The following is a 16,076-nucleotide window of genomic DNA, read 5'->3' as shown; positions in this document are numbered from 1 at the left end:
TTTGGTAGAAATTAATGGTGTGTCTATTTTTTCCATCAGCTCTTGTTTCTCTAAAAGAAATCACTGCCGATACATGTCATTCACCTTGTCGGATAAATACATGCTTATGCTCGATTGCTGGTGTTGCGTGTGCATTAGTCTGACAGCAAGTCCCCTATTGACTAGCAGATTAACATTGGGATTGGAGCTGCGTTGTTTCAAGGAGCAAATGTGTCGGTTCATTCTGGAAAGTAATCTTTTTCTAGAGATGCGTTAGGCCCCTCTTTAAATAGGGCCCGTTTTGCCTTCTGATTGCCACTGTGGCCCTTCAATCCATTGCCCTGTGTCGCTAGTTGTTGTAACAGGGTGGCACAAAGATGGTGTGTTGTCTGTTTCCATGGGAACGGTTGCATTGTAGCAACCAGATTGACCTCCTAGTGTAAGGAGGTGGAAGATGCCTGATGTAAACTGGCTTCTTTGCGGAAATCATTATAATTTCTGTCAGTTTGGGGACAGAAGGAAAGGCTGGAGCACCTAGATTTGTGTTCATTCCTGCTCTGTGACTGAATGCCAAGTTCACCTTGGAGGTGCTGAATCCAAGTTGGATATTTTTGCTGCTGGTTAGACAGCAAAACCAAATATGCACTCAGATGACACCCGTTCACTGTGCATCAATAAAGCTCCAAACATCAGTATGCTCTTTACCCACTTCATCTATCTACACAAGCCAAATCATTCTCTTTACAGGTTTTCTTTATTTGCCAAACCACTCTGATTCAAGACTTCTTCATGCATAGGGCAGTACATGGGCACAAGAACTGTTTGCTTTCAGGTGACTGGCGGATGGAAACCTCAGCGGAAGGGCAACTGAAAAGGTCCAGGGTGGGTAAATGAGTTAATATTGTGTGGGCAGGTGGTGTCTCGTGGAAGATGATCAGTACTTGAGAGGGGGAATAGTGGGTAACAGGCACACAGTCCCTTCCCTCCTGACTCCTTTGCAGGTTATGCTTAATGTAATATTTCGTAAGCTGTGCAGTTAGGATTTTCTCTAGCTATGAAGATGATGCAGCTGAACTGCCTGACACCATGATTTTTAACTTCAGATATTAGAAATGTTAGCTACTACTACTTCTCCTTACAAAAGAGGGGGAACTGAGTCGCACACAGAATGGAGTTACTGGCTTCACTAGCTGCCATGGGTGCAGAGTACAGCAAAAGCACATTGGTGGAGAACAGCAGAAGGATGCCAGAATGGTAGTGGCTCCTAGGCAGGTGTCTGCAGAAGAAAAAACAAGTCATAGAAACAATATTAGAAAAGGAGGGTTAGAAGGGGCCTCGGGAGGGTCATATAGTCCTCAAGGGAGGATCATCCCCATTTAAATTTTAAAATGCAGAGGAGAACCTGGACTTGTTGAATCTCTGGAATCGTACATCTGTGTTAGGAGGGAATCTGAAATGCTTTTAATATCAATGCGTTTTTCTTCACCTTTTGTGCTGCAGTCTGTCTACCCTGGGTATGTTGATTCAGGCATCCTGGTTGCTCCTGCAGTATCCTGGCCTATCTATTTATTTTTTTAAGTAGTACTTAGTGTCTGACCACAATTTGCTTCCTCATAGGAAAGATTTTTCTGTTTTCCTGATCTTGACTGCTTCTGTTTTCTTCCTCATTACCTCTTTCCTTTCATCCTCCTTCCTGTTTGTCTTGCTCTTTTCCCTTATATTTTTGCCTGGTACCTGTTTGATCATGCTTGTTCCTCTCATGCCACCTTCCTGTTCCAGGTGTTGCATATTCCTGCCACGATGATTTAACCAGATGCAGTGACACTTGCAGAAGAGGGGGTCACTGCTCTCTCAAATCAAAGACTGAGCTATTTATCATCCTCTCATTAGACAGGACTGAATGGGTTGGGGCTTTGCTGCTGGGCTCCAGGGAAGAATATTCTTTTATTATGAAGTAGACCCTGTGACATGAACCACTGGTGGTGCTTAAATATTGGTTTGCAAAACTGGAAAGAAGAGTCAGGAAAGCAGATGCTTCAGTTTACTCAAGCCCTCTATTTATCAGTTTCCCTTTTGTTTGGGTCTCTCTGGTGTTTATGGGATTTTTCCTGCCATTTATAGATGGGCAAATACTTTGGCAAGGATGTATATCGTCTGGATGCAGTTGGGGGGAATTGCTTTCCTCCAACATATTAATTGCTGTCGCACATCTGGCTGTCTTCCCTTGTTAATTTGCAGAACGTGGCCTTAGTCTGTGTAGCAGTTGTGTACAAATTGCATTGCTGGCTCCTCTAGGTTTTCTTTGTGAAATATCTCTTACATCTTTCCCTGTATGTTTGCACAGTTCTCATCACATCCATATTATCTTGTTTGTCGGTACAGTGGCTTTTGATGCATACGGCCCTGGCATCATGCCCCCTTGCCATCTTCTTTGAAATCGCTGCGTGACCCCTGCAGTCCCTATTTTCACTGTTGGCGCACTATGGCTAGCCCTCTGATCTTTTCCAGAGTCTGTTGTACAGAATGATATTTCTAGCTTTCTGTTTGCCCTCTCTGGTAGATTTTGCAGCGCGCGGGGCAGAAGAGGTTACAGAAAAGATAGGCTGGAGGCAAGGGGTGTTAGTTTTATCCATCACTGGAAGAGAGCTGACAGCTGCTTTTGTCATGTGTTGAGATTATTAAAATTTATCTTATAGCTTCTGTATTCTTTGTCCGTCTTCATTGTTCTCAGCCTTTCAAAGAATATTCTGGCAAATGAAATGTAATTTAAGATTACATGAAAGTGGATTGCAGAACGGAAGAGCAGAGTATGAAGAGAGCTTCTCACCAGCTCGGGACATGAGAGACCGGCACTTCGTTCAGTGGGCTGAGGGACGAGGCTCATTAATTCTGATAAACAGAAGCGACTTTTTCACTTTGAAACCATGAAAGCTTGCTTTGAACTTGCAGAGATTTTTGAAAATGCCAAGGTGCTCGAGGTTCAACCAAACCATGGACCTTTGGGGTTTAATTTTTTATGAGTTTTTAAAAATTGTTTGGTTTGAGGCGAGTGATTGGTATTAAAAAGCCAGTGTTGTCATTGGCATAGAAAATAATGTCTGGGATAATAACATAGTACAACTTGCTGCTTTGAACCTGATTTTGAATCCTGCTTTTTGTCACTAAGAAAAGTAACTTCAATATTGGCCAGCTAGTTCATACTGTAATACCTGGAAAAGTTACCTGTCTGCTCTTGATGTTGAGGAAAGGACTTCAGTCACCTTTGTTTTGGCAAGTCCAAAAATGTGGCGTGTTGGAAAAATCGTTAGAAGCTTGAATGGAAGATTTCCTACTGGTCCTACTGGCCCATTGTAGCTTAAATCTTAATCTTCAGAAGTGGAACGCGGTTACTTACTGCCCGTTGAACAATCGGCCTGATGATGCTTGCATTTTGGCAGCAACAACTGATCCCTGCATTTCATCTGAGGTTGGAAAATGTAAGCATTATTGAATGCGAGAAGATATAGATAACCTGCACACTTGTCCTTTTGCTTTCCTCTTAGTTGTGTCCAATTCTGCAGTTTAGAAAAGAGGTGTGCTGTCTCTAAGGTATATGCATCACAAAGACTTTTCATGACTCTTGACTAGATTCTATCAAGTTTCCTTTTTTTCACTCTGAATATCAGGTCAAATCTGATCAGCCAGCCCACTCAGGACTTATAAAAATAGTTCAAACTTAGAGGGATTAAAAAAATATGCTACCAAAATTTTCTGCAGCAGTCAGATGTGAGACTCTGGTTCTTTGAATGTTTGATCCTATAGTTTTCCTCTAGTCTGACTTGACTCAGGGCTGAAGCTCTTTGATAGAGTATAGAACTCAGGTCTGGAAGAGCTGTTTATTAATTAAACTAACCAATAGCACAGAGAGAGAGGATTTTTATATCATAACATCATTTATTGCACGGTATTTGGTGCAGGTTTGCATTGATATTTAATTTGGGCTGTAACTAATTAACTTGAGCAATCCTTTGATTTTCTTCTTTGAATTTTGCTATGGTCCTGAAATAACATTTGGAGCATTAGCACTTTTGAGACTGGTAGTTGGTAAAGTGTGTGTCTGCACAATTTTCAAAGGATCTGATTAACGCTGTACGTCACAGGTAGTTTGTTGTGCTTGTTCTTCCTGGGTTTCCCACTGTTTCCTTGTGACATGTTCCTGGGTTGTTCTCAGTTTTTCTCGCAGGATCCTTGTCCCTTTTTCACTGTGGAATGACTGGTATCTGTTCGCTGAGTTTTCTGGACGTTGGCTGCTATGGAAACATCTTTTTGATATCGTTTCTCTCTGAATGCTTGCAGAGCGCTGTCCTATAATGGTGGATTTATCCGAAAAATGAGCACAGTGAAAGCTAGATTCTCTGTCTGCTACGACTGGGGAATTCTAGTGTTGCTGACTTGGGCAAACGCTGTTCTATTAAGAGCTTCGGCAACTTAATTTGGGATGTTTAGCCTGAGGTTTTATCTCCACTTACCTGTGGCTGCTGCCAGAACTTCCAATGGCAGGCAGCAGTCATCACCTCCAGGCTGGCAAAGCACATGCATGTCTGCATGTTTCTGGTGGCTCTGTGTGACTCGACGCAGGAGTTGCACTGCCGCAAAGGAAGGAGCATCTGGGGAGGGCTGGAAGGAGCATGGTGGCCAGCAGAAGATGCTGGCCTGTGTATCGGCACCTCGTGCTGGATGGTGGTGGAGCTCTACTTCACTCTGCAGGGGTGGTTTGAACTCTGCCAGCAGAAAAGGGGGCTCCTGTGCCACCGAGGGGCTTTGGCTGTGCACAGCTGGAACAAAACTTAATGGACTAGACAAGGCCTGAGGTTCGGATGGAAAAAGAATTGCTCCATCAGTGAGAGGCAGACGCTACTTCACATTGCATCACCATAGATACCGCTGCTGGGCACAGGCTTCTTTTTGTGTAACTAATTAATTAAAACAGAATCAGGGAAATAGTGGTGCTCTGGTAATTAAATTATCCATTTTTAAATGCAGATTTAAAGCCCTTTTGATGAACTTTCCCACCTGAATACAACAATGAAGAGTCTATTTCACAGTCTTTGATTATTAAATTGGTCTGTGGATGGTTCCAAATTGAACTGGAACTTTAAATAGTCTTTTAATTCATCTAATGCCTTAAAATGCATATTCGTCTTCAGAGGGAAGGAGTGCAGGTATGGAAACTGCTGCTTGGGGAGTTCTGGTCAATTCCTACATAAATTTTCCAAGTAGCACAAATTGGTGAACCAGCAGTGCAGGATGTACTTAATTTAGACTAAGAGCATCTTTAAAGAAAAGTGCCATTTTCCTGATGCATCTAAGCAGCATGTGAATAATGGGACTATTTCATTTAAGGGTGTTTTATTTACTCTATTTTCTTTTGATTTATGATGATATAAACACCCCTTTGAGGCTCTGGCAAATTTTCTTAGGTTGTTCTGTTTTCCTCTCTGCTGGAGAGGCAGAGCTTTGATGTGTCTGCCTGACAGCGCCATTGGTTTTGATGCGTTTAAGTCTGCTTGAAGACTTGTTGGTACACTCCCAGTCCCCCTTTCAGGGCCTATTAACATGGTAGGTACAAGTGATTTTTGTCCCCTGCGTGTGATACTGTCATCTGCCTCACCTCCTGCAGACACTGGGTAGGTGCTCCGGGGCTGCAGTTTTTTCCATGAATCAGTCGTGTTTGTTGCCTGCATAACTGTGTACCGGTGCTTCCTGGATAGAGTGGTTCAGCTGTCCTGAGTGTCCCAACAAGAGGCAAGAGTACCCCTGGGGCACGCAGCCAGAACAACTCAAAAAATATGTAGAGTATTGTACTCAAGGGTTTCTTTGCTGAAAGCTGGGAGGAAATGGGAAAATTGGCTGCTGGGAGCTGGCCATAGTCTTGTCCATGTTGCATCCTCTGTGTTGTTACCCAGCCACAGTAAGATAGCTCTGTGCTCACCCTAGGTTGTTGTCAAGAGCAACACATGGGTAGTTATCAAAGATACTAACCAAATAGCTGTCTTTAGATGCAAACCATGCGCGGTGGCAACTGTGACTCCAACTTGTTGCAAAGGAAAAGGGTAGAGTGAAACCCCGAGACTTGCGTTGTTGCTGGAACTTACGCATGTATTTAACAAGTTTAGTTTAATATGCACTTGAGAGGAGATTTGCTGATTGTAAAAGATTGCTGTTTTTATATCTTGTACGTGCACAGTATAAATAAAGAGGTGGTGCTAAGCTCCAAGATTGGTCATTGAGCATCTCTCTTTTTTTAATAATGTCCTTCCAAGTAATGCTGATAATGGCAATGCAGTTTACAGCTGCATGTGGGCATAGGTAAGATGACACCCTAGGTCCCATTGCTGTTGCCCCATCCTCCTGGTTTTGCTGAGGCGGTGTTAAACCTCACAAGTTCATTCTTTCTCTCTTTCTTAGTGCCAGGATATTAGAGAAGGCTCGACAGCAGCTACAAGAGGAGGTATTACGAATCCAGAACCAGTTACTGGATGAGAAGAAGAAACGTGAGCAGCACGAAGCTCTGGTCAGACGCTTGCAGAAACGAGTGCTGCTCCTCACCAAGGTACAGGTTCTAGACCTAGGTTATATGCCCTCGTCTTTGACCTACATGCTCTTCCAAAGGATGCCCTTTGGTTCTTGGTTGATCTGTTCTCTAATTGATACTAAAGTATTGCCATGTGTGCTCCAGGTCTTAGGTACTAGAACAATGCCATGAGTTTTGTCTTCAGGAATAACTCTACTGGCTTCATTACTGGCATGCTGCAAGTTGTCGATACATAGATGATACGTCACTTAATCTCATTCTTGGCATCTGCAAGTTGCATTATCATTGGCGTACTTATGTCACCTGAGTCACTGAATGGAGTTTATCATAATTCTGATGGCGGCCACTCCCCTTTTCCCAAATAGAAGAAAATGGCTGCACCGCGTGGAGGACAAGGAAGGCACTTGACTCTTATGTTGAACCAAGTCCTTCAGAATACAGTAGAAGGAGTTAAAGCAGTTGAGTTTTAAAGAAGTTAGTTTTAGTATGGTACTTCCTTTGAACCCGCCTACAAAAATCTTTAGCAGCATGTAATTTTGATTAAATTTGGTAGGATGAGTCAAAAAGCCTATAGAATATTGATAATTTTATATTAAATTCTGTAACACTCTTCTGTAAGGGAAGATTATTATTTATTACTTCTCTGTTGCCACAGAGGTGTGCACCCACACCTCCCCAAACCACCCATGCCTAACATCACTCATCTGAGCAATTCCCTTGAAGCCAGTAGGTTTTCTCACATGAGTAAGCTTACGTATGTGCTTGTTTGAAGGTTTGTGATTGCTGGGGGAAGCAAGAAAGTAGGGAGAAGGCAGGTGGGTAATAAGATGCTGTTATTTCAGCTGAAGGAGGCCAAACCCAGCAAGAAGTCACAAGTGAGTTTTGATCAACAAATATCCTGTTTAGACCGAAGGTTGAACGTTATGACCTGGGAGGAATGGGAGAAAGGGAGAAGAAGCATGCTGCTGCTGTTTCAGGCTTTAATTCTGAGTGTTAACTACAGACTCTTGATTTTGCTTTAATTGTTTTCTGCCCAGTTCTGTAATTCTCTGTCACTGCTGAGCCAAAGAGGCTGTGATGTATGGTACACTAAGCAAGGCTTGCTAGAGTATGAAGCAGCTGTTTTGCAAGAGGGTATTATTTGAAATCTTTCTGGCCACAGTATTTAATGCCATTGAGAGTCCTCTAAGTGGGACGAAGAAAGAGCTTCTCTGACTTTTCTTGACATGTCAGGGAAGGCATTGCATTTTGAGTGGCTGGCAAAACTTTTGCACTGCAACTAGGAAAGGAAACCTCTGCTCCCTTGGGTTCACCAGAACTACAAACTGCCAGCCAGGGCTTTTCCTTCCCTCCATACGTTTCTGGTTTTGTTGTCAGTCTGTCACAATACAGCTGTGGGTGTAGGCCGATCTGGGAAATTCTGGATATTCTGAAGAAGACGACAGCTGGCAGTCTTCTGATATCAATACATACAACCTTCCCGAGGCTTTTTAAAGCGTTTTAGACTTGAGCAAGTGTTTAGAAAGGATGCCAGAGACAAAGATTTTTGTGAGCGATAATCTTTTGTTAGACCAACTACCTGTTTGGGATCAACTTGGACAAGTTTTCATATGTACTGCATTCTTCTTCAGGTCTATCCCAACCATGCAGTTGGTCCAGTAAAAGATACCGCTCCCAAAAATCTTTGCTTCTCACCTATTTTATGGATTATCATGGCTACATCATTCCAGCGCTACCACAATTTAGTTAAAAAGTAATTACCCAATAGATTAATAAAATATTTCCTTTGTAACCTATTTCCACTCCTCAGCAGATGCCCAGGTCTTATGGTAGAACAGGGTACCAAGCTGGTTTTTAAAATGCTGGACAGAAAAACTGTAGTGTCCTTGCAACTTTATCATGGAGTTGATGGTATCCTTATTTCTGTGTTGAAGTGATGGGACTCTTGGTCTTGTTCATCTCTGAGGTGTTTTCTCCCAGAAGAGGAGAATGGCCTTCCTGGGTTCATAGCAAATGCACTTGGCTTCTTACAGTATGAGCTTTCAGTGGACAGTGTGATTCCTCATCTCATTCCTTTGAAGGAGAAAATGCACATACATCTCTGAGAAATTAAATTCTGTCTGGGGATTGCTTGAGTTCCTTGGGAAAGCACCGCTGTATTGTGGTACTTGGGCACCGTATCTTCAGTGCTGTTTCTTCCAATGGTTGCTGTACCCAGTAAGAATCAGGAGAGGTAATTTCATTCAAGTTTAAAAAAAAAAAGAAAGATCTTGTGATTTTAAAATGAGATTGAGCAAATATATTGCCTGTTAAAAATAATAATTTTACCCTGAAAGCTTATCACCTAGAGTGGTATTTAATCATCTAATTAGTGGCATCAGTAGTAGACTGTGCGGCTGTCTGTGTCATCGAGAACGGAAAAAGGCAGAGAACTTAATTTGTCCAGCTCTTTATATTGAACCTCGTGTACCTTGTTAAACAGGATTATGGAAATACCATTTTAGGAGAAGCTTCCTTAGATATGACAGTCTCAGTTGCATCCTGATATATGATTGTATCTGGCTGCCTGATAAGGCGAAAGCAAAGAAGGAGTACAATAGACCCAGCCAGTTTAGCAGGACTCAGTGATGGTATCTTCCTCTTTTTGTAGATCCAGGCATATCTGGGAAGTCACAATTTGATTTCTGTTTATCACTTTTATTTAAAAGTCAACCACAAAACAAATGTTTCCCCATCAGAGTGGTTCCTGCCACTTAAGTAATAAAAGCATCCATTCCTCCTTGACACAATGCTCAGGAGCAAATTGTTTTGCTGTTCTTATCCCTTTTTATACTTCTCATGCGAGTTACCTTACACATGACCACGTCTGATTGTAAGAGTTGGAGGAAGCAGGACGTTAAGAAGAGATTGGATAATTTTTCCTTTTTTTTTTTTTTTTTTTTTTTATGGTCCCCCTTCTCACCTACATGGCTTGGGTCTTTCTCCTTATTTCACTGTTTGTCATCGTCCATCATCTCTTAGCCTCGTTGGGGTGCTCTGATCTTCCCATCATTGCTTCCAATCTTTCCTTCCTCTGTTTTGGTCTCTATGCCTGCTTTGGGCTTCCTTCATCTTTCCTGCCTTGCTTCGGTTAATATTCAGCTTTAGCATAGTTTTCAGTATGTGCCATTTTCATGAATTAGCCCAAACCTCCGTCTTCTGTTTGAGTTGCATGCGTGAGGCTTGGGAAACAAGTACCTAGGTGTCAATCTTATGCTAGTACTTAGAATTCTTATATTTATCAAACTATGCCAGGGGAGTAGGTTTAAGCGTGTGAGCCCCGGCTCCTAATGCTAATACAGTCATTATGTCTGTGCTGAGTGCTTTGCAAGTTGGGGTAACCGTTTCCAAGACAGGAGTGCAATTAGTTTTTGACATGCATATGTTAAATTAAGTGTCAATGCTAGATTTGGGCACCCTAGAGTTTCTCTGAAATTGATGGTGTAAAGGTGCTTTCTGGACTGTTTTATGCTGGTAGATGAGAAATGTAATAGATTCATAGATTCATAGATGCTAGGGTCGGAAGGGACCTCAATAGATCATCGAGTCCGACCCCCTGCATAAGCAGGAAAGAGTGCTGGGCCTACATTACCCCAGCTAGATACACATCCAACCTTCTCTTGAATACCCCCAGGGTAGGGGAGAGCACCACCTCCCTTGGGAGCCCGTTCCAGACCTTGGCCACTCGAACTGTGAAGAAGTTCCTCCTAATATCCAATCTAAATCTGCTCTCCTCTAGCTTGTGGCCATTATTTCTTGTAACCCCCGGGGGCGCCTTGGTGAATAAATACTCACCAATTCCTTTCTGTGCCCCCCTGACGAACTTATAGGCAGCCACCAGGTCGCCTCTCAACCTTCTCTTGCGAAGGCTGAAAAGGTCCAGTTTCTCTAATCTCTCCTCGTAGGGCTTGGCCTGCAGGCCCTTAACCATATGAGTGGCCCTTCTCTGGACCCTCTCCAAGTTATCCGCATCCTTCTTGAAGTGCGGCGCCCAGAATTGCACGCAGTACTCCAGCTGCGGTCTGACCAGCGCCCGATAGAGGGGAAGTATCACCTCCTTGGACCTATTTGTCATGCATCTGCTGATGCACGATAAAGTGCCATTGGCTTTTCTGATGGTTTCGTCACACTGCCGACTCATGTTCATCTTGGAGTCGACTAGGACTCCAAGATCCCTTTCCACTTCCGTGCCACCCAGCAGGTCATTTCCTAGGCTGTAGGTGTGCTGGACATTTTTCCTCCCTAGATGCAGCACTTTGCATTTCTCCTTGTTGAACTGCATTCTGTTGTTTTCTGCCCACTTGTCTAACCTGTCCAGGTCTGCTTGCAGCTGTTCCCTGCCCTCCGGCGTGTCCACTTCGCCCCATAGCTTAGTGTCATCTGCAAACTTGGACAGAGTACATTTCACCCCCTCGTCCAAGTCGCTGATGAAGACATTAAAGAGTATCGGTCCAAGCACCGAGCCCTGCGGGACCCCACTGCCCACACTCTTCCAGGTCGAAACCAACCCATCCACCACAACTCTCTGGGTGCGACCCTCCAGCCAATTCTCCACCCACCGGACTGTGCAGTCATCCAAGTCACAGCCCCTTAACTTGTTCACCAGTATGGGGTGGGATACCGTATCAAAGGCCTTCCTGAAGTCCAAGTATACGACATCCACCCCTCCTCCTGCGTCGAGGCGTTTTGTGACCTGGTCATAAAAAGAGACTAGATTGGTCAGGCACGATCTACCTGCCACGAACCCGTGCTGGTTTCCCCTCAGCATAATTTGTCCTGCCGGGCTCTCACAAATGTGAGCCTTGATGATTTTCTCAAAGATTTTGCCAAGGATGGAGGTGAGACTGACTGGCCTATAGTTACCCGGGTCCTCCTTCCTCCCCTTCTTGAAAATGGGAACCACATTGGCCCTTTTCCAGTCCTCCGGGACTTGACCTGTGCGCCACGAGCATTCAAATATTCCCGCCAGTGGCTCTGCAGTGATGTCGGCCAGTGCCTTCAGTACCCTCGGATGGAGCTCATCCGGGCCTGCCGACTTAAAGGCATCCAGTTCCTCCAAGTGACCCTGCACCACCTCAGGGTCCACGCATGGAAGTCTGGTGCCTTGCTGCTGCCTCCCTACACTCCCAGTGAGAGACTTGTCGTGCCTCTCGCTTAGGAGCACTGAGGCGAAGAACTCGTTGAGGAGTTCAGCCTTGTCCCCTCTGTCCGTCACCAATTGTTTCTGCCCATTTAGCAGGGGTCCTATTCCTCCCTGGGCCTTCCTTTTACTCCCTATATATCTAAAAAACAATTTCTTATTGTCTTTTACTTGGGTTGCCATCCTCAGCTCCATGGTAGCTTTGGCCTGTCTAACTGCCTCCCTACAAGCACGAGCAGAAGAGGTATATTCCTCTTTGGTGATCTCTCCCTGTTTCCACTTTTTATGTGCTCCCCTTTTGGCCCTTAGTCTGCCCTGGATTTCTCTGGTCAGCCAGGGAAGCCTCCTGGCCCCTTTCCCTCTTTTACCTCGCACGGGGATCGTCTCGCTTTGTGCTCGAAGGATAGCTTCCTTAAGGCACAGCCACCCTTCTTGGGCTCCCATCATTTCAAAACTACTACTCTGCAGTGCATCCTTCACTAATCGCCTGAGTTCGCTGAAATCAGCTTTCCTAAAGTCCAGCACGTTCACCCTACTGGTTACCTTACCCACTCGACGCCTTATGTTGAATTGTACTTTTAGGTGATCACTGTCCCCCAGATGGCTACCGATCTGTAGGTCCCCAACTATGTCATCCCCCGTTGCCAATACCAGATCCAGTAAGGCATTCCCCCTAGTGGGACCATGTACCTCCTGCGTCAGGTGGAGGTCCTGTACACAGGTTAGAAACCTGCGTGAGCGGTGGGACTTTGCTGTCTGTGTCTCCCAGCAGATGTCCGGGTAGTTTAGGTCCCCCATGACCACCGCCTCTTTAGCTTTTATGGTCTCTGAGAGTTGCCTCAGGAGCCCCAAATCTATTTCTTCCCCTTGATGTGGGGGTCTGTAGCAGACCCCTACCACCAAATCCTTTTCTCCTTGCCCCCCATGTAGCCTAACCCACAGTCCTTCTACTTCCTCATCCTTTGATTCTGTCTTGATGAGGGTTGATGTATATTGCTCCTTAACATAGAGCGCAACCCCTCCCCCCCTTTTCCCCACTCTGTCCTTTCTGTACAATCTATAGCCCTCAATATGTACCGCCCATGTTTGAAGGGACATATCTGCTCATTTTCTAGCTGCCTGAGTTCTGCTTGGCTGGGCTCTGCTGTGTGGTGTTTAAGATCTGAATTTCCTGAAACTTTCACTTCTGCTGTAGCTCTGATGCCTTTCCACAGGGGACAGGAAAGGTGGGAGGTTTCCCTGAAGTCCTGAGGAAAAGGCACAGCTTGACTTGATCTTGTCTCTTCCCCCCTTTTTCTGGTTTGATGCCAGATTGGCTTTGAATGCCATGTTTACCATTATAACTTTGCCTTTGACTCTGCTGTCCTTAAGCTTGTGTGCATTTCTCTCTCTTTCTCCTTTTCAGAGAGCTTTGCGCAGAGCTCAGGGTACCTGTTTACAGAGCAGGCTGTAAAAGGCAATGCCACTGCTGCTGGATTTGGGTCTTTTAGGTTCTTTTTGGTCTCATGGCACTCAGGTGAAGTACCTGAAGATTGGAAGAAGGCCTGTGTGGTACCCATCTTCAAGAAAGGGCGGTAAGTAGATCCCGGGAATTACAGGCCAATCAGCTTGACCTCAATCTCTGGTAAGACTCACGGAGAAAATTATCAAGGAGACCCTTCTGGATAAGCCGGCTGAGGGCAGCATCCTGAGGGAAAGCCAGCACGGGTTTGTTGCGGATAGGTCTTGCCTGACCAGTCTCATCTCCTTCCATGACCAGGTGATGTATCACCTGGACAAGGGAGAAGAGAGTGACATCGTATATCTGGACTTTAAAAAAGCCATGGCCTTCTCATGGATAAATTGGCCAACTGACCTCGAGTGCACCACAGTCCAATGGCTGGGAGATTGGCTCCGAGGTCAGACCCAGAGAGTAGTGGTCAATGGTAGCAAATCATTGTGGCACTTCGTGACCAGTGGAGTCCCCCAAGGCTCTGTCCTTGCACCGGTTCTCTTCAACATCGTTTATCAGCGATGTGGCCATTGGTGGCAGAAGCCCACTGGCTAAGTTTGCTGATGACACCAAACTTTGGGGCATAGTGTCCACACCTGAGGTCAGGCTAGTGACTTGGATAAATTTAGTAAGTGGGTGGATACAAACCTGATGATGTTCAATACCGATAAATGTAAGGTACTCCACCTTGTGTGGGGGGGGGACCCACAGCATACTTATAGGCTCGGCAGCGCTATGCTTGCTAGCACCATGGCTGAAAGAGGCTTGGGGGTCATGATTGACCACATGATGACCATGAGTCACCAGTGTGATGTTGCAGCTGGTAAAGCAAACAACACTCTGGCTTGCATCTGTAGATGCTTCTCAAGTAAATCTCAGGATGTCCTCCTCCCACTGTACTCGGCCCTGGTGAGGCTGCAGCTAGAGTATTGCATCCAGTTTTGGGCTTCACAATTTGGGAAGGATGTGGAGAAGCTTGAGAGAGTCCAGAGGAGAGCCACACATATGATCAGAGGGCAAGAGAATAGGCCTCATGAAGAGAGGCTGAGAGCCATGGGACTCTTCAGCCTGGAAGAGCACAGGCTCAGGGGGGACCTGGTGGCTGCTTACAGGTACATAAGGGGTGTACATCAGGACCTGGGAGAATGTCTGTTCACCAGAGCGCCCCAAGGAAAAACAAGGACCAATGGTTGTAAACTCCTCCAAGACCATTTTAGGCTGGACATGAGAAAACATTTCTTTACTGTCCGAGCCCCCAAGACCTGGAATAGACTCCCTCCAGAAGTGGTGCAGGCACCTACTCTGGACTCATTCAGGAAATGCTTGGATGTTTATCTTGCTGGGATCCTGTGACCCTCACTGACTTCCTGCCCCTGGGGCAGGGGGCTGCACTTGATGATCTTCGAGGTCCCTTCCAGCCCTAACATCTATGAAATCTATGAAATCAAGATTGTCCCTTTTTGAGAACCCTTGTTTGAGTGCTGCCAGCTGGTTGATTCAACATTTGCTAGAATCAAAGCCCTGATCTACCTTGTGGTAGAGGATGGCTTCTGGTGTCAGGGAGCAGGTTTGGGGACATACCGAGTAGGAGCCAGGTTGGGAAGAAAGCAAATGGTGATCCTTTGCCAAGTATCCCAGTCTGCTCACTTGGGGGGAATCAGAGTGGAAAGTCAGGGCTTTAGGGTATTTTTGCATCACTTTTTGGCATTGTCCAGGCACAGGAAAGCAGCTGGGTCCAGCCATCTGAGAATTGTCAGTGAGTTGGGGAGCAGCAGTCTTTTGTCTGTCCCTTGTTGTGTCCCTTGTCGCATGCTGAACTTCTGCAGAGTGGGTGGGAGGCAGCCCCGTGGGGTGCATTGAGTAAATGGCCAGAACACAGTGCATCCTGATGAATTAAAGAAAACAGCAGCTCAAAATAAGGAGCATTAGATAACAATATTTCCCAACCTATGCAAACCCTCAGATGGCAAACTGTGTCTTGAACATGTGCTGCTGTTGTCTTACTCATTGTTCTCTTGCAAGGGACTAATGCAATCAGTGAATTAAGCTAATTTTCCTGAAGGGTCTGTTTGTTTGTATCATTTGCTCCTTGTTTGTGGATCGCCTGCCTTTGGGTACTCTGTTCCCAGTGGGAAAAGTTTTACATTTCCATTGTCTTTTCAGTGTTGTTCAACCGGATCATAAGTTCTGAGGGTAAATCTGCTTTTAGTGAGACATCATTTTTATAGTGGTGGTTTGAGTAAGAGATTAAATAAATATTGATTAACCAGCGCAAACTGATTATTCTTGCTGATGGTCCCTGGAAGGTGTCTTTTCAATAGTCAATGCAAACTGTATGAGCCACTCTTAGGGCTGAAGACTGCAGAGATCTATCAGGAATGGAGCTGGGTGATTAAACTGTTCATTAAGCCTGGCAGAATGCATGCTTTGATCTACCACCTGATTTGTTTTGTAACTGGTAAAGATTCAGCATAACACTGCTTAGCACTCTGCCATGGTGGCTGATCTTAACTCATAGGAAGTAGTCTTAATGCTTTAGGAATTCAGGCAAGTGAGTGAATTAAACCATTTAACAGGGATGTGAACAAGTTTAACCCTAAATAACCCATCCATTATAATAAGAGCTGTAAGACTACCAAAACCAGCCCTGAAGTAGAGCTTCCCCTAGGTACGTATCCCTGTGCACTTTGGGTTGAGACTGTCAGGGCCATGGGATTGAGTTGTGCCTGCTCCCATGTGTCCTTTTTAGTACCACCCTGCCTTTGGGGGCCTATGTAACAATGGTTTCTAGGATGGTTCCTACCTCCAATTCAGTCTGCCATTTCTTGCATTTCTTCTAGTTAGTGTCCAAG

At 45.1% G+C, this 16,076-nt stretch overlaps 1 protein-coding gene across 3 annotated transcripts in view; it reads left to right on the top strand.

Annotated features, from left to right (window-relative positions):
- MAD1L1 (mitotic arrest deficient 1 like 1) overlaps positions 1-16,076 on the top strand; it is a 496,400-nt gene that overhangs the window by 153,995 nt on the left and 326,329 nt on the right. For all 3 annotated transcript variants that reach the window (XM_090024470.1, XM_090024471.1, XM_090024469.1), the window contains one exon: positions 6,427-6,571. In XM_090024470.1, the coding sequence (XP_089880596.1) occupies positions 6,427-6,571 (145 nt within the window). The remainder of the gene's footprint in view (positions 1-6,426; positions 6,572-16,076) is intronic.

This window comes from Crocodylus siamensis, chromosome 12, assembly GCF_052110815.1.
Source record: "Crocodylus siamensis isolate JL-2025a chromosome 12, ASM5211081v1, whole genome shotgun sequence".
Taxonomy (NCBI): domain Eukaryota; kingdom Metazoa; phylum Chordata; order Crocodylia; family Crocodylidae; genus Crocodylus; species Crocodylus siamensis.
The sequence above is the reverse complement of the archived record's forward strand: the minus strand, read 5'-3'. Positions and strand labels throughout refer to the sequence as shown.